The 23,707-nt window shown below is 42.7% G+C and overlaps 1 protein-coding gene across 7 annotated transcripts in view; it reads left to right on the top strand.

The window, feature by feature from the left end:
* nfia (nuclear factor I/A) overlaps positions 1-23,707 on the top strand; it is a 183,459-nt gene that overhangs the window by 32,000 nt on the left and 127,752 nt on the right. The window contains exon 1 of one of the 7 annotated variants that reach the window (XM_084356016.1): positions 21,432-21,735. The exons of the other annotated variants lie outside the window; for them this stretch is intronic. Within the exon in view, the coding sequence (XP_084212142.1) occupies positions 21,733-21,735 (3 nt within the window). The 5' untranslated portion in view covers positions 21,432-21,732. Of the gene's footprint in view, positions 1-21,431; positions 21,736-23,707 lie in introns of those variants that run through there. 7 annotated transcript variants of the gene reach the window in all.

Genomic DNA, 23,707 nt, shown 5'->3' with positions numbered 1-23,707 from the left:
AACGCCGAGCTCCTGCCTGCCGACTGTGTCGCTCTGCACGAGACTGAAATAAAGCTACAAAATCTGCTCTCACATCTCGGTCGGACTGAAGGAAACAGTCACTGATCAAAATGATTTGTTATCTTCTGACCAGGAGGAGACAGGACAGTTTGTTGAGATCACTAAATAATCATGAATCATGACTTATTTTGATGTTCCAGATCTTTAGCTATGCAAAAACTAGGCTGTACAAAAAAAGTAAAACAGAAGTACTAGAAAGAAAAACTAAACCTGCCTACAAACTATCTAACGTCACTAAATGCCCACCAAAAGGTCCACTTACAGTTTTAGGTTTTTCCAGAACTTTAAACCTCTCACGTGTTATTCATCAGTGGATGGAGTCAACTCATGTTAAGCCCTTAAGATGACATGGATGATCTGATAACAGCTACTGAGCTAAAGCTCAGGGAAAACCTTGTATGTTGACTGTGAGGTAGGATTTGTTTATCAAATATCGTCATTATGATATTGGAACAAAGACTCAGGTATCTTATTACCTGTAATATTGAATCATTTCATCTGTTCATGCTAAAAAGGGAAGATTTGTCTACACATTATGCAAAAAGTGTACATAATTCATAAATAAATACCATAAATACCAGACAGTATTAATTTTAATTTGAACATGAAAAACATAAAAAAAATCTGAGATATTCTGTAAAATGATGAGCAGCAGAGTGAAGCACGATTAATGATAACACATTTTATTTATAAAGCGCTTAAAGAAACACTTCTAATGATATCAGAGGAAAACAACACTGAAAGCATCGATCACTGAGTAAAAGCAGGTTGTTTGTAGATGCAGTGAAACAGATCAGAGGTGCACGTTTGTCGTATGAAGCGTCTCAGCTGTTGTTGCTGTGATTCAGAAACAGCTGAGTGACATGTGAGGGTCCACTCTCGTGAGGATCACACAGTTGTTGCTTGTTGCTGAAACATCTGGATGGCCAACTGAGGATTTGTCGGGCTCCCCCCCCGGCGGTGGACGAGGCGGCGGTGTAATTGTAATATTAGGGGAAAAGTTTGGAGGGAACTTGATTTAACCCTGAAGAACAGAGTTTTGGAAACTGGCTTCAGGGCAGCCGGAGAAAATTCCCCCAACAGGAGCGAAGACAGGCGAGCTCGTATCAAACAGGAAATGACATCTGATTCTCCTCTAAGTTCTGACAGACGAGAGAGAACATGCGATGGAGCAGGGAACCCTGGGAAAAATGTTTTAAAGGATGTACTTTTAATACGCCTCTTATCTAATAATGACGTGACCCTGACAAAATAAAAGCACACAAGCTCTTGTTAAGTGGCATAATTGTATTTATTAGAGGCAAACCTGACGTGACCTGACGCGATCAACAAATTGTATTTCAAAAAATATATATATTTTTCATGTGTTCAGATTGTTTTGTTTTGTCTGATCAGAAGTCCAAAACCCAGAAAAAACCCTAATCGACTGAAGACGAGCTGCCAGGCAATATTTTATTGTGAAAATTCAGCGTTCATTCTTTTTCATGCTGTCAGACATCAGACCGTCCTCCATGAAGACACTCACTGAGCCAACATCACAAACTCAAAGACGATCTTTAAACCTCACCACGGATCTAATTTATCATGCAACAGTCCTGCTCGAGTAAAAGTAAAGATATGGTTTTAAAATATTACTTTGGTAAAAATGAAAATCACTCCAAAATATAGAGAGGAAGTATAAAGTAGCAGAAAATGGAGTACCTCAAGTACCTCAAAATAAATGTACTTAAATACATTCCATCACTGCTCATCATGTCTTAGTTTCCCAACGATCACGTGAATGACTTCCACTTCCTCACACCACCTTAAATCCCTGATAAATACACGACAGTCCACCTTAAAAATGTTGCAAACTTCCTACCACATCTTCCAATGATCCCGACAACCTGTCGTCTCCTCGTCCACCTTAATAAAGTACAATTACCTCAAAAAGTACAGTACTTGAATAAATGTACTTGAGTAAATGTATGAAGTTACATCCCATCACTGCTGAACATATAAAACTGTGTCAGAATATTCAACCACCCAGAAGCTTTGTAAACAGTGTGAACTGACCTTTATGTAAGAAGTTCACTGATGTTCTTTAAACTTTCACCAGCTGGTTGAATCCTCAACAAACACAACCTCCAGAACCTGAAAGTTCTCAAAGGTCCGACTCACATATGTTATATTCTCCAGTAAGATCCATATCTGCCATGAATTTGTTATTGATGTTTGGTCTTCAGTCAGATTTATATCGCCCAAGTTCATTTTTTTCCAAAGATGGAGGCAGTAATGTCCTGTGGGCATCTGACCGTTCACCAGAGGAACAGCTCAACACAAACTTCAGGAAATACATGAAGTGCATCATAAGGAAGTGTAAAAAGTAAAGCGAGGTTTAAAAATGTTCGAGTTTGACTGAAATCACAAGGTGAAACAGTTTTTCCAAAAGAAGTCTGAAGGTTTTTCCCGTTCACTTCAATGAACTTCAATAGAGTTTTATCACTGCAGCATCTAGTGGACATGAGAGGAACTGCAGCTGAACACATTGAGATGTGATCAAACCTTAGTTTTGTCCGAACGCACACACACACACACACACACACACACACACACCATGTAACAGATCTGCAGGCGTCAATCACTCCGAGCTGACGGCGGGTTGTGACCTCACTGCGTTGACGCCACATGTTGGCGACAGAGCTGCCTTGTTGTTTTGCGTCTCCATCGGTCGCCTGAAGCAGACAAACAGACAGATTCCCCTCCACCTGCTGCAGCCAGGAGTGTGTGTGTGTGTGTGTGTGTGTGTGTGTGTGTGTGTGTGTCCCGGCTGTGGACCAACACAAGTTGCGATCGATCGTCTCACAGCAGCCTGTTTCTCTCTCTGGCAGCTGTTCCAACCAGAGGCTCCAACATGAATATTCATGACGCACCTATTCCCAGGGCCTCGGTCCGTCTGCAGCTGGACACACACACACACACACACACACACACACACACACACACGGACACACACACAGACACACACACAGACACGCCGTGAATTTCATGGCACCAAAAAATCTTCTTCAACGTCTTCAGACTCTCTGATCGCAGGAGGAATCAGTGATATCTCAGTAACAGAATGATCCAGAATGATCCAGAACTTCAAATTCTGCCTGTTATTGACAGTTAATATATTTTTTCTCTTAAGGTGTTGGGCAGTGATGGGTTTTTGAGGCGGACCAATATTAAAGTGGTTAGGGTGGAATAAAAGATGCAGTTGAGAGGTAGTGTGTTCTGAGGAGGTATCTGAGGGAGTTAAGGTGGTATGAGGAGACTGAAATGGTTTTAAGAAGTAAAGGAGCTTCTTAAGGTGGACTCTGTTAAGGTGGTCTGTGGTGACGTCTTCAATGCATTAAATCTTGATATCACATAGCTTTCTCCTGCTGTTTCTCCTTTTCCAACACGACTTGAACGCAGCATCAGTCATCCTCGTCTTCCTCCTTTTCTTGGCCTTCAGCGAGTCGGCTCCCCTCGTTGGAAATCCCCCTCACCTCCTCTCACCTCCCTCTCCTGGGGAGTCAACCCGCTCCTCCATCCTCCTCCCGGGGATTTAACCTCCCCTCCGGCCGACCGGATGAGGAGGCCTGAAGGGAGCACAGTGAGGAGGAGGAGGAGGAGGAGGAGGAGGTGCTACCCAGAGAGAGAACAGCAGCCATGTGCTTCTCATTAAGCGCTGCGGAAATAAGTGCTGACCCGTTCGCTCAGGAGGGCACATCCATTTACTGCTGCAGAGCCGACGATCAGAGCCGGACACAGGCCAAGAGAGGGGGGAGAGGAGAGAGGAGGGAGGGAAGGGGAGAGGATGGACTGAGAGGAGAAGAAGAGGTGGGGAGGTACATCAGGACAAGGAGAAGAACTCTGAGGTGTGTTTAAGGTGGTCTGGAAGGGTGTACGAGGAAGTTAAGGTGGTATTAGGATGGTTTGTGGTGTTCAGGGTGAGTGGAAGGTAAGGAGGCTGCACAGTCGTGGTTGTTGAGGTCTCGATGAGGACTTTAAGGTGGTTTACTGTGTCGTCTGAAGGAGTTAAGGTGGACTGTGGGTGGTGTGATGCTGTTGGAGTTTAGTAAGGAGGCATCGGTGCTGGATTAGGTTGGACTGTCGTGGTTTAAGGTGGACTATGATGGAGCAGGAGGTGGTTAAGGGGTCGATGATGGTGCCCAACAGGATTAAGGGTTATGAGGAGGTGGTAAAGTCTTATTTAGAGTTGCAGGTGTGGAATGAGGAGATAAAGGTGTGTTACAGGTGGTGTATTGTGTTGTCTCGATGAGTTAAGGTGGACTGTGGGTGGTGTTAGCTGAAGGAGGACTGTGTGGAGGCAAAGTTGGTTGATTAGGTTGACTGTTGTGATTCAGACAGAGTTTAAGGTGGAATAGGGTGGAGCAGATGGCTGTGAAGGTGTTGATGATAGTGTGCAACATGATTAAGGTGGACTGCAGCATCTCAAGAAGGTGTAGCAGGTGGCGATGATGATCTGAGGAGGTGGTGTTAAAGATGGAAGTGATGGGAGGTGTAGGAGATTTTAAGGTGTTGTATGAGAGTGTGTTGAATGAGTTGGTGCGTGGTGTATATATAGGGTGGTGGTCAGAGGCGTAGGATGCAGCTACGTCTGCCTGAGGAGGTGTAAGACAGATTTAAGGTGGACGGAGGATGTGTAGGAGGTGGGATCATCATCAGGAGTGTCAGATATGCTACGAGGTATCAGAGTTGTTAAGGTGGACTGTCATGGATTTATCAGGGAAGCGAAGATGTGATAAACAGTGATGGAATGTAACTAAGTACATTTACTCACGTACTGTTACTCGAGCATAATTCTGAGGTACTTTACTTTAATTTACTCAAGTATTTCTATTTTCTGCTACTGTACAAACACTGCACTTAATTTTGGAGGCAAGTATTGGACTAAATTACATTTATTCGATAACTTTAGTTACTCGTTACTTTACAGATTACATGCTGCATCAGACAAACTTAAAATCATAAAAATGTTGAATATCGGATCTGATAATCAGTTGACCCACAGTATACAGTACACACATACATGTAAATAATATACTTTTACTGGTACTTCTGGTACTTCCGTACATTTAGTATCATAACTTAAAGACCTACAGTACTGTCGAGTACTGTTCAAACGCTCGACTTTTAGGAAGAAGTATTCAGATCTTTTACTGAGTAAAAATAAAAACACCTTCATCTAAAATACTCTGATACACGTACAAGTCCTGCAGTACAAACTTTACTTAAGTTTTAAAGTACAAAATGTAATTAAAGTATTAAAGTAAAAGTACTCATTACATTTCAAAATGCCATTTGCATACTATCTTTGATGTTTATATTCATGTTGGATTGTACTTAAGTACAGTACTTGAATAACTTAGTTACTGCAGATTGTGACAGGTGAACGCACCGATCCAGATTTCATGACAAACATGTTTGGACGAGCGCCGGCGTGTTTCCTCGACTGCATGCATCATCCACAGACACACATCCATCTTCCTCCGCGCCACATATGGAGGGTGGGGGCTGTCGGGGGTGAGGAGGGGGGTGACGGGGTCGATGAGTGATGGCGTCCCTGCGTCCCACTTCCTCCTGCAACATCCTTCATCGTCCTCGCTCCCCGCTGTCGCCCCCGCCGTGTTCATCACTCTCCTCCCCACACAGGTCACACACCTCCAACGAGCTCAGACACACACACACACACACACACACACACACACACACACACACAATAAAAGACACACTGAATATTTTCAATAAAATCAGGAGAAGTTTCCTTTTTTCCTGTTTTCAGCTTTAACCTTCAAAGACCCAGACATCTAAAAACAGCTGTTCTTCTAATATGTTCAATAACTTTTGAACCGTAAATCGTCTCCATATGTTTTAAAAACTCATGTAAAGAGTTTCTCAGCGTTTCAGTTTCACACACATCTTGTTTGGTCGTTCAGGGCCTCCGTAGTGAACGTGATTGCTCCGTAGTGAACGTGATTGCAGCCTCTTGTGCTGCAGCATCGATCGTATATTTCTCTGTTCAGATTTAATAACCTTTCTATTTATTCCCTGAACCTTTTTTGATATATGTCAGTAAATGACATACACTGTAGGATTATACCTGTTTTACACTGAGGATAATTTTACAATAAATAGCTGTAACTTGCTTAGGAAAAATTCATATGGGAGTCTAAAACATCCAAGTTCATCTTTTTAAATTAAAAAACTAAACTGCCGGAGGTTCTGTCTGAGTTCACAGTAAAAAAACATTTGACTGGTGTTTTTTAGAAATTCTGGTAAATTCATCCATATTCAGACAAAGCAAACGTGAAATTGGGGCTTTAAACGAGTCGGACTGAAACTTCAGCTTCTCCTGAATCAGTTGATGTGTGACACCTGATGCTGACTGAGGAGGAGAAACCCGATAAAAACAGGAGAATCAGGCGACTCTTTATCATCACTTTACAGTTTTCAGTATCACGGAGCCTCTTCTTGTTTTGTTCATTAACTGAAAACAGACCAGCTGACAGGCAGGACGTTGGGAGCCGTGGGGTCCTGGTGATCCAGCCTCGCCCCTCTGAAATCAGTTTCATGTGTATAAGAACTGTGGAGCCTCCAGATTTACCACTTTTTGAGAGCAACTTCCTGTTTGTAAACTTGGACATATTCTGCGCTGTAGGATGTGTTTACGGTGGTCTGAAGAGGTGTAGGAGGCAGTCGATGTGGTATGAGGAGGTGGTTTGTGGTTTTGTAAGAGGGCGTCCAGGTGGGCAGGAGTTATTTCGGTGCAGTAAAAGTCTCAGAGACAATTTTGGACGTGAAACTCTGCCGGTTGAATCATCACAACAAAACACGGACGACTGTGTTGGAAACAACCTCTTTGATAAAAAGCCCATCTCAGTTAGAGACGTCCAAACACTGAAATGAACCTGATGAAACATTCAGCCATTTAAATCCGGAGCTCAGGCTGATCAATAATCCTCCTCGTCATTACTTCACCTGCTCCGTTTGAGCGTTTCCTCATCAGATTTGGCTGCGTTCAAGTCTTTTCTTTATGTTGGGAACAGGATGACCCGGTGCTGACCTCCCTGTTGGCTCGGCGCTCAGATGTCACTCTGCTGTTGGCAGAGCTGCTCAGTTCGAGCTGAGGAGGCTCTTCAGTCAGTCTGGTGTGTTTCCATCACACCACCAGCAGAGGGAGACATTACACTGTGGATAGACGCACTGGCAGCCTCTCCACTCGTCACGTCTCATTAATGATTTTCCTGCTTTAATCCTTTAAAATATTCAATCGCTCACATTTGTTTTTCTACAATTGTGTCTTTTCTAAGTGTTTGTTTTTAATTTAAACCATACGAGTAAAGGCAATTATTGACACAGAGACGTTTATTATTTTATCCATGCTGATTAGCAGGAATGTGAGTCTTACTTCTCTGTGAAACACTGAGTGCCAGCTGCTTGTAATTCCATGAAACTGTGTTATAAATATCTCCAATCAGCACCTGACAGGCTTCGTATTGGCCGCTGCAGAATCACAGCACATGAAGCCCATGAATTTCTCAGCCATGCATCTGAAGTTCACACACAATGCTCGTATGAATTAGTCATCCGTTCCCACCCCCCTCCCACTTCAAAACACTACAAGGCCACTGGCTATGGTAAATGAAGACATTAAAGGGGAGAGCGGCAGCGCATCAAGAGGATTTGGGGGGAGCTTTCTCTCCAAAAAAGCAGATTTGGCCCGCTCGGGCCCCTGACAGCAGCACATGTTGTGGGAAGATAGCGGGCGGCGACAGCGTACAAAGGCGGCCCAGAGCCGAGCTGAGCGGCGTGAGGCTCCCTGGCAATCGGCCGCCGCCCTCCGCCGCCTTGGCGCTGTCGCCCCACGTTAGTCACACCGCAGGAGACGGGGCCCGGCCTCCCGACCGCTGCCGAGGGCCACAAAAGGCCCACTGCCGCTCCGTGGTAAAGCTCCTGTCTGAACCCCCCCTCCTCCACCTCTGGAGACAGATATACAGCATGAGATGACGACAGGACGGTGGAGCGTTCAATTAAAAAGGCATTAGAGCGGAAAAACCAGCGGACGTGACGCTGACTGCAGCCGCGGCCTCAAACCAGCGGACGCCGCCGAGTCGTCATCTCACGGCTCAAAACTTTACAACGACTCTCACTGCTGATCTCACGTCAGACTTATATGTTGTCAGAAAGTTTTAGAGAACTGTAACAAAATCAATGAAACACTACAAACAGAGAAACAAGTCTGAGAATTATTACAAATAAAAAACTCCAAGTTAAATTTTAATTAGAAACACAAACCGGAGAAGACGCTGAACTTCCTTTTTAGTTCGTTTTAAAGAGCGCTGAGGTTCAGTCAAATTATTTTGAGTGATTTGTTTTTACTAAAATCCACCATTTTCAAACATTTATGTCAAGAAAATTGTGTTACTTCTGTCCATATAAATATGATGATCCAGTGAACACAGCTGATCAGATTTAGTCTAATAAAAACACCAGTATTTGGGAAACAATTTAAATGTTTATTGTAAATTAGATAATGAACGGGCAGGTTCTGCATCAGACCACAAACATTTATCATATCACAGTTTGTTTGCAGTTGTTGCTTTTTGTCTTTAACAGTAATTTTTTATTCATTTTTTTAAAACAAGAATTAATCCACGTCTGATATTTCGACTGTTGGATGTTTGCATTTAATAATCAACTTTCTAATAAAGATAAATCACTAATTTAAATAAATATTGATGATAAAACTGAAGCTTTAAATCTGATGTACGATTCAATCAGAAGATAATTGATCGTCATTTTTCTCTAAAATCTTAAAATGCATTTTATTTTGATATTAAATGTGTTAATTATGGTATAAAAACATTTATTTGTGCGTCGTCGTGATTTGCTGATCGATCATCCAATCAGGAAGCAGCTCTGTGACGTCTAACGAAGCGGCTGATGAGCTCCTGGTCAATCATCTCTTTACTGTAATTAATGCAGCGACGCCATTGGTTCCCATACTGCCTCACACCTGCCAGTTCCTGTGTGTGTGTGTGTGTGTGTGTGTGTGTGTGTGTGTGTGTGTGTGTGTGTGTGTGTGTGTCTCCAGCTGTGTGTGCAGACTCCCTGTTTTTATGTGAACAGCTGGCAGGTCTCCTCTGTTGTTTTCATATTGTGTTTGGGGGGAGACTGCACATCTGCTTGTGTGTGTGTGTGTGTGTGTGTGTGTGTGTGTTGAGGCATTACCTGCCTTGTTACCTTCCAGTGTTGTTGTGTTCAGGTGAATTCACTCCATTATAAACACAACGAGCTGATTAAAGCAGCTGTCTGTCAGCGGCGTCTGTGCGTCTCATCAGCTCGTTACAGCCGATCACATTCGGCCTCGTTAGGTTAAATAATTCATTTGTTTCTGTGACTGATTCACTCTGTCAACGTTTCATGTTCATATCTCTGTAACCTCAGAAACACAACATCTACATATTTTAATGCATGAAATGTTCTCACAGATTTATTTAAAGCAAAAGTTACATTTTTGTGATATTTTTTTTTGTGATCTCACGAAAAAAACTTGAGATTGAAAAGGACGACGATGTCTCAACCACACCTGTTGTTTATTTTACTGTAATAAAAGAAAAAGTCCTCATAAAATCCTGAACCTGGAGCGAGTATTTAAATCTTGAACTTAATTTTAGATCAGGAAATCTCTGAGCAACAAACAATGAAGGAAACGATTCAAACGACCCTGAACACGATAGAAAATACAGATAAAACAGCACAAAGGTACAAATTAAATCGATTTGATAGACGAAAAAACAAAAATGTGAATAAAAATAAAGCAAAATTGCAACTTTAAAACGCTGCATGGCTGAAGTTTACATCGGATCATCAGTGTCGCAGTGACGTCCTGTCGATCAGAGTTACAGGCCGGAGGGACACTAAACACTTCCAACCCTCAAAATCCAAAATCCAAACATGTAGAGTCGAGTGCAGTTTTATTGAAACACTCTCTCACGTCAATCTTAAATACTCACCCCGATACTTAAATAATACTTCTTCAGAACTGCAAAGATAAATCAATTAATTGTCAAATATTAAATTAATTTGACTACTTTGTGAAGGAAAAGTCTCCACTCTCTGCTGTCAGCCTGTTAAATGTGAATATGTTCTGGTTTCTCTCCTCCGTGACAGTGAACTGAACATCTTTAGGTTTTGGACAAAACAAAACATTTGAGGACGAAACACTGATCGATATTTTTCACCTTTTTACAAACAACTAATCGATGAATGGAGAAAGTGATCAACAGAACAGACGCTACAAACATCAAACCTCTCAAGAAAAATCATTTGGGAAGAGTTACAGGCTTCATGTGGTGACAGTGAACGCATCACTTTGCAGCTCAGTAATCAGGACTAGAGCTGCAACGATCCATCGATTCATTGATTAGTTGCCAACTATCGCAGCAGTTTTGAGAATTGATTAATCGGTTTGAGTTATTTTCTTTTTAAAGAAAGAAAAATTAAATTCTGTGATGTCAGCTTGTTAAATGTGAATATGATCTGGTTTCTTTCCTCTGATCACCTGAGGACGTCCTGCTGGGCTTTTCTGTCATTTTATGAATCAATGAATCAAGAAAATATTCAACAGACTTCTTTAATATCTTACGTGAGAGATCTAAACATGTTTTTCTACAGAGTTGTGAACAAAACAAGCCGACACTGCTCTGCTTTTAAAAAAGTCTTTAATTGTACAAATGATGATTTAAATCTGATGAAAGAACAAAAACAACATGATTAACTTTCAGTCCGCCACAGTTTTCACACAGAAACCTGTGTGTTGAGCAAAGTTTCAGTAGCTTCGGTACAAAACCCCCAAAATCAATCAAACATCATTAAGTGTCTTTACAAACTGAGTATAGAGATTTGATGGTCTGACTGGCTGGTTACTGGTTTGCAGACTGGTTGCCTGGTGGAGAGGAGACAGAAGGAGGTGTGGGGGGGTTGGGTGGAGGAGCTTTTTTTTTTGGGAGGGTGGGGGTGGGGGGGTCCAGCATATGCCCGGCCCTGCTGACAGCTTGCCTACGTTCCCCATCATCTCGCCCGCAGGCTTCCTTCTTCCTCTCAAAGAAGGCAGAATATTTTTTGGGCGCCCAGTCAGGTTGGGTCCTGGTGAAACCTGCGTGTGCGTGGGCAATCTGCTGCCGAGGGAAGAGCATTCAAATGTGTGTGTGTGTGTGTGTGTGTGTGTGTGTGTGTGAGCCGGGTTTAGATATGTAAGACAGAGAGAAGAAGGAGACGAAGAAGAAGAATGTGAGGAGCTCGTCTCTTGTCAGGGTCGACCTCTGACCCCCCGCTGCTTTCCCTTCAGCGCTTACCAGATATTTTCGTTAGCTTGTATAATGTGAAACGCTCCAACTTTCTCCTCGGCTGGATCCATAAACTGAACACAGAGAGTTTGATACCACACACACACACACACACACACACACACACACACACACACACACACACACACACACACACACACACACACACACACACACTCTCTCTCCCTCTCTCAGAGGGAGGCCGGAGGTGAGAGGAGATGCGAGGGTTTTTTTTGTTTTTCGTACTCAGATGAACCGCTGACTCGACTCGTCCTGCGTCCCTCCCAGCAGTCTCTCTTACCTTGACCCTCCTGTCGGTCAGGACGGAGACGAGGCTGCGTTCGCTGTCTGCACCTTCACATCCGTTCCCTTAAAATCTGCTGCGATCACTGCGCTGAGCTTTATGTGTTCGTCCTGGTGCGAACGAGGATGTTACCACAAATTACAGCACTGAGAGAAAACAAGTTCCAGCGTCCATCGTTGTTCCTGATTGATCTGATCCTGAATGAAGTCCATTAAATCTTATTAATAATTACAAAGTCAGAATGAAAACATGTTCAAGAAACTGTGACCGTTAATGTAATCTAGTAATCTAATACTGTAATCAAAGCCAAAGAGATGATGACAAACTGCAAAGTTAGACATCCTGAGGGCATGATTAGCTTAGCTTAGCATAAAGACTGGAAGCAGAGGGAAAGTGCTAGCCTGACTCTGTCCAAAGATCAAAAACTGTTCTTAAACTCACTTATTTATTTAATCTGAACACTTATAATAAACTGTCCTGCCTGTAGCATGAGTTTAATCCCTCTTGTGTAGTTTCTATTTAATGTATTCTTTTTTTTATAAACTTAAAATTAGTACATTTTTAACTTGACTAAACTTTCTGTTGACTTATTTATTTCTCTACCATCAGTGTGGTCAGTGAAGGATTGTCTTGTTTCTTCTTGTCTTGTTTGTAAGTTTACTTAAACACAACATGACATGAAATTAAAAAATACTAATAGTTTCCTAAATTAAGTATATTTCTATAAGTGCACTAAAGGACTGCTATAAGTGTTTTTAATGTATTATCATTTTTAAAAGTACACCTTACCACACTTACATAAAGTACTCTTTTTAGAAGTACACTGAAAAATCACTTAAAGTATTACAGAATCATTATATTTATTTTTTGTACATTAAAGTTTAACTTAATGACATTTGTTTTGAAGTACATTTTAAATAGACTGTAAATTAAGGGAAAAGTATACTCATAATAACTTAAATTGTATTCCTAATTCAATAAAGTAAACTGGTTTTATTTTCCCAGTGGTGTCGGTGGACAGAGGCAGGCTAGCTGTTTCCCCTTCACTTCCAGTCTTTATGCTAAGCTAGGCTAACCACATCCTGACTCCAGCTACATACTAACACAGACTCTGAGAAAGAAAACGAATGTTTTCCAAAATGTTCACAGAACCTCCGAGAACTTTAAAGAATACAAATGCAGTAATTAGATAAAAACAACTGAGTGATTATTACAACACGACCGAACTGCACTGATTCAGAGCAGAACATCCAGCTGGAGTTAGCATCGTTAGAGCGGAGCAGAAAAAATGTCCACTTGTTTGTGCTCTTTGTTTGTTTTGTGCGAGCGTACTGAATGTGTTGATTGCCGCTGCAGAAACACACAGAAACACACTTTGTGTTCGGTGTCGGGATGTTGGCAGGCGGCTCCGGTCCTGTGTGTTTGCGTCTGAATCTTTGTGTGTAAACTTGAGATAGTCGGGTGGTGCTGCTCTAAATAATATTGTGCGATGGCATATGTGTCTAACACGTGCTGTACACACACACACACACACACACACACACACACACACACACACATTGGCTCATCAATGAAAGTCGGTCAGAGGGTGGGGGGTTCCGGCCTCTCCCCATGCTCTGCCAGGCCATCTGTTCCTCCTGCCTCCCTCTCACTACACAACTGCCTTCCTGTTTCATCCTCTTCTTCTGTTGTAGCCACACAAACCCCTCACTCACACAGTCACACACACACACACACACACACTCACACAGTCACACACACACACACACACACAGTCACACACACACACACAGTCACACAGTCACACACAAACGCAGCCCCGTCAGAGTTTTGAAGAGGAGTTTTGTATCATCTGAGCGAGATGAGTTTATTATCCGAGCGGTGATATTTTGGCGTTCGTCTCACATTTTCGTGCTTTCAGAAGCCAAACAGAATCTCGTCCAAACCGCCAAGGTCATCGCCAAATGGTGGCTCCGCGTTTCAGCAGCGCTAAAATGCCAAAAAATGTGAGAGCTGAGCGGAGAGGAGAGTGGAAAACCGTCTGCAGATCTGCTGCTGACGATGCTGCAGGAAAACGTTTGTCTGGTGTCGTCTGGTGCTTTTACTCTCGTGTTTTGAGATTTAAAAGGGTTTTATACCTGAGTCTTTAAAGGAACAGTTCGCCCAAAGATTAAAATCCAGTCATCATCTCCTCCTGCTGGAGACTTGATTTAAAACAGAGAAACAACCAAAGAAAAACTCCACACAGAAGCCCTGAGATCTCAGACTGATCTGAGAAGATGTTATTTACACCCTCGACGTGCGGTCGACCCACTTCAGACGGGTCGCACGCTAACACTGTTAGCTCAGCGGCTGCAGTGAAGATTTCATTTGGACTTAAAAAAGAGTGTAAATAACGTCTTTTCAGACAATTTGGGATTCGGGCTTCTGGAAACTTCGACTTTCCATCAGTGTGAGGGAGATCAGGACTGAATTTTATATTATGGGTGAACTGTTCCTTTAAAACTCACCCGGATCAGACTGTTACTGAACCCTCAACCGATAACTACATTTGTGTTTTAATTCTGACTGTTAGCTTGTCGGGCTAATGCTACACACTGGTTACACTCTCCTTCACCCTTTAAACACACCGTCTTCTTCTTTCTTCTCCTCATCCTGCTTTCTCCCTCTTATCCCGTCTTTCTGTTTCCTTTCCTCATCTTCTCTTCTCCTGTTTCCACATTTTCCTCTTCCTTCTTCCACACAGTCCTCCTGTTTGTTAGACTTTATTCTACTTCTTCTTTCCCCTCATATTATATCTTTCTTTTTATTTTATTCTTCCTTCTCCTGTCTCATATTTTCCTCTTCCCTCTTCCTCTCAGTCCACCTGGTTTTCAGACTTTATTCGTCCTCCACTTTGCTGTTTTCTTCCTTCTTCTTCTGCTCTTTTGTTATTTGCTCCCTCATCACGTCTCTCTCTCTGTTTTCCTGGTCTTCCAGCCTCCTCCCTCCCTCACATCCTGCTCCTTCTCTTCTTCAGATTTTTTAACTCTCCTTCTCCTTCCTGGTTTCCTGACCTTATTCTCCCTCCTCATCACTCTATTTTTAATCTCTCCTTCGGTTTTCCAGTCTCTTCCTCCTCTCCCTCTCTCTCCCTCTCTCTCTCTCTCTCTCTCTCTCTCTCTCTCTCTGGTTGTGCGAGCTTGGCGGAGGCTTGGTTTCAGGCCCGGTGCTGTTGGCTGATCTCCAACCTGGCAGCAGCTCAGTGGGAGCAGGTGGAGCCCCCATCCCCCACCACACACACACACACACACACACACACACACACACACTTTGTGGTCCTGCAGTATTTTTTAAGCCCAAAAACGCGCCGCCGACATCAGCCCGTCTCCATGGTGACGTCCATGTTGAGTTTTTGAATTTCAGCTCACGTCTGATTGGTCGGCTGTTTGTCAGTGTTGTAGGATGTAACTCATATCTCCCATAATAACCTGAACTCACTCTGATCTTGATCTTCATCATCATCTTCTTCTTCTTCTTCTTCTTCTTCTTCTTCTTCTGTGTAGCTGTAAGCCGTGAAGAAAGGTTTGGTTTTATCTGACCTTAATAATATCGAAACACAAGATGATTTGTTTGATTCCATGAGAAAAAACTTCAGGAACTTTATCAGTAAGATACAGAAACATTTGTACTTCTGGATTTAACACCTCCTTCAAACAAAAACATGAAGGGTTTCTTTTCCCCTTAAATTCCCCCTTAGGTTAGTGTCATACTCGTGAGGGCTCTGTGATGTGGTCTTAATATAATATCAGGACACACAATAAATATATCAACATTTTAAAATCTCTTCGTAAATGTCACCATATTTTACAGGAAATACCTCGTATGGATATTGACAGTGTTGTAGGATGACTGTCGGTACTTTGACAAAATCTGAACACAATGAGATTTCTGATCAATAATCATCAGTAATGTGGATTTAATGACTCAGTGTGTAAAGACAAGTGTCACTTCACTGTAATGAGCCTTTAACACCACCACTGATGACACGCCACCATATAAACATCTGACATCATATACAGACTCATATCATAATAAATATAGAGTATCAATAAATCCTTCACATTATATTCATACACGTTCAAACTGAAGCTGCACTTTACAAACTGACTTTCACTGTTTTCATTCAAAACTTCATTCAAAAAATGTGTGATTTTAGTCTGAAGGCCGGCTGGTTGTTTTTTTATTCCACTTTATTTTCTGACTTTTTTTTACAAAATGATGTTACAACAAAAACAAAAACATATTAGTGTGAAATCAGGGCATGTTGGGGGTGAAGACCGGTTGTCATGGTAACGGCTAACCTGATGGCGAGGGGTTCTGACTCTGAGTTTGTTGATGAAGCTGAAGGAGAGTTGGAGCTGCGGTGTGAACGCAGCCCGGTGTGTGTGAAGAGCCAACACCTGCAGGAGAGGACCAGGTGTGTGTGTGTGTGTGTGTGTGTGTGTGTGTGTGTGTGTGTGTGTGTGTGTGTGTGTGTTACAGTAAGTGCTGATTGGCAGTGAAGGAGCTGGGAGGCTGGATGCCGTAATTACCACATTAACACACGTCTGTGCTTCTGTATTTGTGAGGACGCTGGTTGACATCACACATCACGGCACCTCTGACCTTCATCCAGACGTGATTCTGACTCTAAACATTATTTAACCAAATCTGAACCGTCAAACGTTTCTATGAAGAGACGATCATCGGACACAATTTCCAAAATTTGATGACATTTCAAAATGTTTTTGTTTTCCAAAAAATTGTCCTCGCTTTGCAAAACTTTGCCTCACTCTCCAGGAGTGAACTTACAAACTGTTTGTCACCTGTCGCCGGGCGGCTTTATTCTCTTGAAGCTCCTCGTCTCGCCCTGTGGCCTGATGGGAGTTGGTCTCGGTCAGTTGGTGTGTAGTAATGAATGAATGGATGGCGGGTGAGAGATGATGTTGCTGCTGATGGTCATCTCCTCCAAAACCTTCCCGTCACTTCTGCCTCAACGTGTGCGACAGAATTTAAAACTCAGTTCAGATTTTATTAACGGTAATTCTAATCATAATTTATTTAAGAACAGAATCAGTAAAACAACAGCCTCTCAGGTTGTGTCGTAATATTTTGGTTTTCATTTGATTTATTTTAAACATTTTATTTGTCTTCAGTTACTTAAAAAACATATTTATATATATTTGTTTAAATATCCAAATTAAAAAAAATGCAAATGCACCTGCGAGTCTGAGCTCATCCACGTCTGTTAGAAAAGTGTTGAGCCGTGATTTTTCTTTCTGCTCTCTAAAAAGATTGGAGCACATTTTCAGTTAAATAAAAAACAGAACTCACTTTATCTTGTAGCTATTTTCTACAGACGAAGATGAAAAAGTATTTAAAAAGAGTTTAAATTATCTTTATTGTTTTGTACAGTTTTGGTTTTAATTTGCAATTCAAGAAGCATCACAGTGAGCAGTTTGACTGTGTGAAGTATATAAATCCTCTGAAATCAAGAATTTATTTTACAGCATTCAAGTTCATGTTTCCTCTAAAAATATTAAATACATTTAATTTTTTTACCTTCATGTTTGTGTGTGGAGTCAGAGCGCTGCACATGTTCGTAGATGTTGATGATGATGTGCAGAATATGAACACACACTGTTCACACACACTGTTCACACACACTGCTCACACACACTGTGCTGTAGTATCGGTCGCAGGCCTCTAGATGGCGCCTCAGCCTGCTTTTCTGACACACTGCTGACTTTTGTTTCATTTAATTGAATAAAAACTTCAGTTAACAGAAAACACTGATGAAATGAAAGTGGATCAGTGGAGAAAAATATCAGGAAAAACAAACGTGTTGTTCTTTTCTGTAACGTTCTGTGTATTTAATTATCTTTCAGTGAAACTTATCTCTGCAGTATGAAGCCTTTCTAAATATCTTTGCAGTAAAACAGTGACTGTGTTTTCATGGACACCAGAGTCTCCTCGTTATATTTTTGTACAGCATCATATTCTGGTTATGTATTAATTGATCAGTAGAACAAACTGTGATCCTGACGCTGCTCAGGATCTGTATCTGACTGTCACTGCTCACCGCATCATGAAGTGCAGGCTGCCCAAACGCTTTCCCACAGAGCGCCGAGTGCAAACAGTTGTTGTATCGTATCGATGCGATTTCCCCCGAGAGGCAAGTAAGAAAACAAAACTCTTATTCTTCTACGTCTGATCTAAATTGTTTCCTCTCGTGTTTGTGACTTCAGTCAGTCACTTCCAAACTTTCTCTGCAGGTCTTTGACTTATAAACTCGTATAGAAATGATCTTAAACGTTGCCTGTAATTGATGTAGAACTGTACCTGTGACATCTTACTGAGCAAACTGAATAAGGAACAAATCATAGTGGAAGCATTAAAAGTGCAACATGAATATTCATTTATTTACTGTTTGACAGCGTTCAGAAGATTTTTTCGTCTCTGCACAAAAATGATGGAAACGATTGTCATGATACTGGAATTTCTAACTTCAACACAGTCCCTCGAAAAATCTCAACATTCGGTATCACGAGGAAAACGACACGACATTGTGGGCACAAGTTTCAGATTTTTATTAAAAGAAATATAACGATGCTTGTGGACTGTGCGTTCAGTGCAACAGCGTCTAAGGTGCAGCGGTGTGTGGGTCAACTTGTCAGTGAACAGAGCAAAAAAACGCTTCAAGTACTCGAGTATTGATCCTGCGAAAAATGATTATTGAAACTATTTCAAATAATCAATATTTGTCGATATTTAAATACTTTTGACACGAGAACAAACGTTCTGGTGAAGCCGAGGGTGAGATATTCCTCGTCATATTTTCTTGTCACGTCTGGTGTAGATTCCTCTTCTTCTTCACGTCGACCCAGCGGTGCAGAACCGGGCCTCTTTCAACCCCGGCCCCCCACTGTGAGACGCACTGACTGAAGAAGAGGTTAATAAGAAGTCAGGATTATCTTTCTAAATTCCCTGATTGATTTTTTTTTATCGTGCATGTCAGAGCTTTAGTTGTACGAAGATCCAAAAGCTCCTTTAACTGAACTGACCTCACGAAGTGTCGTTCAGCAGAAGTGTAAAAACCAAAGATAACAGTCGGACAACAGACGGTGAAGAAACAGTTCATCACGTCCCGTGAAACAGCAGATTAACTCCTCGGGTTTGTTTCCTTGACCAGACCTGCTATTTCCTCTGGGTTTCTTTAGGTTTCAACAAGTTGAAGAGCATTTTACCTGACAGCAATAAAACAGCATCAACAGTGATTCATATTATGATATTACATGAAACCTCAAATCAAACCTTGTGTTGGTCCGACTTCTGGGGCCCAGATGAAGTCAAACAGCAGCCAAGCTCCAGGAAATGAATTAGAAATGAGAATTAAAAACATCTGAATCCACAATAATCTGCTAAATGTGAATAAACTGATCCATGTTTGATTCTTTACTGACAGATTCTGTTCTCTGAGGCTTCACACACAAAAACTACGGAAACACGTTTATGTGGAGATAAAATCCAGATTTCTCTTGTTGTGTTTAAACGTCAGATCGTGAATTTGATCCAAACCAGAACTGAGCCTCTCTCAGGAGACGGGCTGAGCTCACAGCTGCCGATCCAGAATCAGACTGTGATCAGAACCAAACCGTCAGATTGATCCAGATTGAAGAAACCAGATCTGCACAGTGTGAACGCAGCTTCATCTCTGAGATGAAACACAGACAGTCCTCTCAGTGTGAAGCAGCTCTGCTGAGTCCGTCCTGTCATCAGAAGTAATCCATGATTACACATTAAGATTATTGATCATATCGAAAACCCAATTTAATTGCTGTAATCTAATTACCTTCTCTTTGTCTTGACCTTCAGCGCTGAGACTTTGTTTAGCCGACTAATAACGTGCAGCCGGAGCCTCAGATGTATTTGAGCGAAGTAAATCTGCAGATTGTCTTGTTAAATCACGCCGGCCGTCCTTCTATTAACATAAAAGCTTCTGTTCATTAACCTCAGACGACTCGCAGCTCTGCGCCTGCAGTGCTGAAAACCTGCAGACGCAGAAGAGATCAGCCGAGGTCAGCGTGAGTCTGCCAGATTTATTTAGAAAGGCTTCGTACAAACAGGTGCCTCACAAGACTGGCTTCAGATTTCAAGATAATTGGATCAAATTTACAGCGAGGCGTCTTTTTAATGACGATTCTGACTCATGGATTCATTTTAATGGAGATTTGAAGTGGAGAATATTTTAAGGAGTTTGTGTGGAGACTCAAAGTTTCACCAACAAGCTCTCAAATACAAGAACATCAACTGTGGCTGACTTTTAATTCTTTAAAGGAACAGTTCACCCAAAACTGAAACTTCATTCATTATCTTCTCACCCACATGTTGATGGAAAGTCAGGTGAAGTTTCGTCCCAGAAAAATATATATATATATTTTCAGGTCGTGATCTCTGTGATCACATCAGACGAGCTGATGTTTGAATCATCTCCAGCTGCTTCAGCTGTTCAGCAGAACGCTGCAACTCTGTTTCACTGTGAAGCTCCAGAAATGTTCTGTGGACTACGAGACTTCACCTGCGCCTCCTGGATCCCACATTTCCCATGATGCACCTGGATGGTGTCTTACATTAGAGACCCCCTTATTGGTAGACTCGGCAGCTCCAGTTTCCAAGATAGGATGACCCTGATGACATCACTATGACATCATCAGGGTTAATTCCTCCTGCAGATACACAGAAGACGAGTTGACAAAATAATCTGCAGCACGAGGTCCATTTAGTCGCCTTTCTGGAGGTTCTGATGGAGTCTCACAGTCTTCGGCAGCAGCTGGAGTGTGATGGATGAAAAGTCCTCGAAGTGTTGAGAAAAATGAAACTTAGAAACTTCAAAGATTCAAAGACAACAATGTCAAACTGACCTCATGTGAAGCAACACTGTGATTTTCAGTCTTCAGAGAATTACTCATGTTTTCCTGCAAGTTTTCTGGTGGAGACTTTATATTCTGAATGAAACGGACCCTGCTGAGTGAGGTGAGCTTTAATGAGTTTAATGATCTGTGAGGAAGTGAGAGTCTCCTCAGACCGGCTGTGTGTGAGTGTCGGGCTCTGTCAGCAGGTATCAGCAGCTCGGTTCAGGTGCATGATCAGCTCGGTTCAGGTGCATGATCAGCTCGGTTCAGGTGCATGATCCGCTCGGTTCAGGTGCATGATCAGCTCGGTTCAGGTGTATGATCAGCTCGGTTCAGGTGTATGATCCGCTCGGTTCAGGTGCATGATCAGCTCGGTTCAGGTGTATGAGCCGCTCGGTTCAGGTGTATGATCAGCTCGGTTCAGGTGCATGATCCGCTCGGTTCAGGTGTGCCATCAGCTGCTCCGCTGCGGAGCTCCGTCTCCTCTCACATCTGCACCGACAGCACTTTGTTCTCACGCACGGCCATCACAGCGCGCCACTCTTCAAAAGTCCATGCGGGAAACAGAGCCATGTGCAGCGGCCATAAATCAGCAGCAGCAGCCGCCGGTGCACCGACTCCGCTCCGCTCCGGTCCCCTCCTCCTCCTCCTCCTCCTGTGAGCGGCCGGGAGGGAGCGCTCCCCGCCGCCTGCTGCAGCGCTGCGGGGCTGGAGCTGCTCCCCGCTGCACGGAGCACGCTGAGCTGCTGCTGCTGCTGCTGGTCCCGTGCTGTACCGGGTCACACCGAGCTGAACCGGGTTATGTGCATCCATCCATCCAGCGGGACAGGAAGAAGAGGAGGAGGAGAGGAGGGACAGACAGACAGACAAACAAACAAACAAACAGGAGGAGACTGAACTGATGCAACTTCTGTGAAGTCTGAGAGCCGAACCACAGAGCGAGAAGCCGAGCCGAGCCGAGCCGAACCAGGACTCTCAGACGGGTTTTTATCTGAATGAGTCACGCTGACACCGGAGCAAAGTTTCTCACCTGGACGAGCTCTCAGTGCAGGCGATGGTACGCAAGTATGAGCCGTAGAAATACCAGAACTGTCAGAACTGTGTCAGAACTTTATTAGAACTCTGTTATTATTTTATAAACTGTTCTGTCTCCACCTGTCTCTGCTGCTGCTGCGCTGATCGATAATCTATCAACAAGTCTATAATCAATAACTGTTCACTAGTCAGCCTGTGCTCTTATCAAGAGTGGTAGGCCTGCTGTAGTACTGTGGTTCTGTACTGTGGTTCTGTGGTTCTGTTCTGTGGTTGTACCCGGTTTCTGTGGAATGCGGTGATCATGCGCGCTCTCGTGTGCGCGTACGTGACGGCACTTTTTTACCTTAATTTGTCGACCAATCAGACGCGACTCTGACGTTCAAATGCCTCCTTATCGTCCAATAAGAGCGCGCTTAGAGAGCGTAGCTCTGACGTGGCGGCTCCTGATTGGCTCTGGTGTGGATGGAGGCGGGCAGATGAGCCAATTCTCTAAAACAACGATAAAACGTGTGTGTGTGTGTGTTTTATGATATTTTATCTTATATCTTATTGTTTTAATGTACTTTAATGTAATTCTTATCACTTTGTATCCACATAGTTCTTAGTAATACTATTATATGATTAATAACTTGATATATTTAACATGAGCCAGCAGTGAGGAGTCTGTGTCGGCCGGTCCTGTCTGTTAGTTTACACTTTTATTTCATATTAAGACTTTAAATCAGTCACAGAGTCTCACTCTGCTTATTTGTCAGTTTATTGCACTTTATCGTCCTTTAATCAGCCATGAGTCCCTGTGAGGACTCGGTGTGTCCGCTCTGATAACATTCCTAATATTCCCAGGATTATCTCTCTAATCCCTCCGTGTGGTCTTGCAGGTCAGACCTGTCTGTGCTTTACAGTTTATTACACTTATCTGAATACACCATCCCTGTATGGATTAACAACGCTCCCACTGTTCTTATTAGACGGTTTATTTTACTTTATTACATTTTTATCTCTTAAAATATGGATATAATTTCCTCTGAATGTCTCTGTGAGGACTCACAGTCGTCTGTGCAGCTCAGAATGAATTTAATTGTCCGTAATGGTAATTTAATCTCCTTTGATATTCCTATAACTCTGCTCCGGGGGCCTCAGAGTGAGTCTGTGGTGAGTTTATAATGATTGTGGTATTTTATGTCCTCTGGTATGTTTATGTTGTCGGTGCACCCTGAGGTGATTTCACCGCTCCTCTCCTTTGTATCAGGACGCTCGGAGCGTGACAGTGACTTTATTTCTACCTCCACGCTGTCTGATAATCTGCAGACGTTCACACGGTGTCTGTGGTTCTCAGCAGATTCATGTTTCTGTTTGAGAGTTTGATCTCCTCCTGTATCATCGTTAACGGTCCTATAGGGACACGCAGAGTGTCTGTGGCTTTATAGAGGCTCTGCTCAATTTTATGGTAACTTCTATAGTATCTCCACAGACTAATGTTCCTCTTATATCCCTGTAAAGGCTTTTATTGTGTGTCTGTGGTTCTCAGGTGTGACTTTATGGTTCTTTAGTGTTTAAAATCCCCAGAACGTCCTGTTTGCTCTGTGATATCTCTGGAAGTGGACTGTTTAAACATCCCACAGCTGCTCAGGATGCAGTTATGATTCCTGTATTTGTACACATTTAAATCCACTGGTGTGTGTGGTGGTGTGTGTCGTGCTGTGTGCGGCTTCGCTCTGCTTGTGTTACTGTGTGGCTGTGACGTAGGGGGCGCTGTTACCTGGCTCCACTCAGCTCAGTTCAACATGAGTTTAAACACCTGCAGTGAACAGAGGAGCCTGGCTGTGATCTCTCTGACCTGCAGGAGGGAAAACACATAAAACACGTTAAAATAAGACAAAATAACACAACATCAGACTGTGACGTGACTGTAAACTCCCCGCGTTTCTTTCACCACATTTTAGAGTGAAACTTTTTAACTTTTTTCTCCATATTTTTTATCTGGCAGCTACCGA

Source organism: Pagrus pagrus, assembly GCF_965226575.1.
Source record: "Pagrus pagrus genome assembly, chromosome: 6".
Lineage (NCBI taxonomy): Eukaryota > Metazoa > Chordata > Actinopteri > Spariformes > Sparidae > Pagrus > Pagrus pagrus.
The sequence above is the reverse complement of the archived record's forward strand: the minus strand, read 5'-3'. Positions and strand labels throughout refer to the sequence as shown.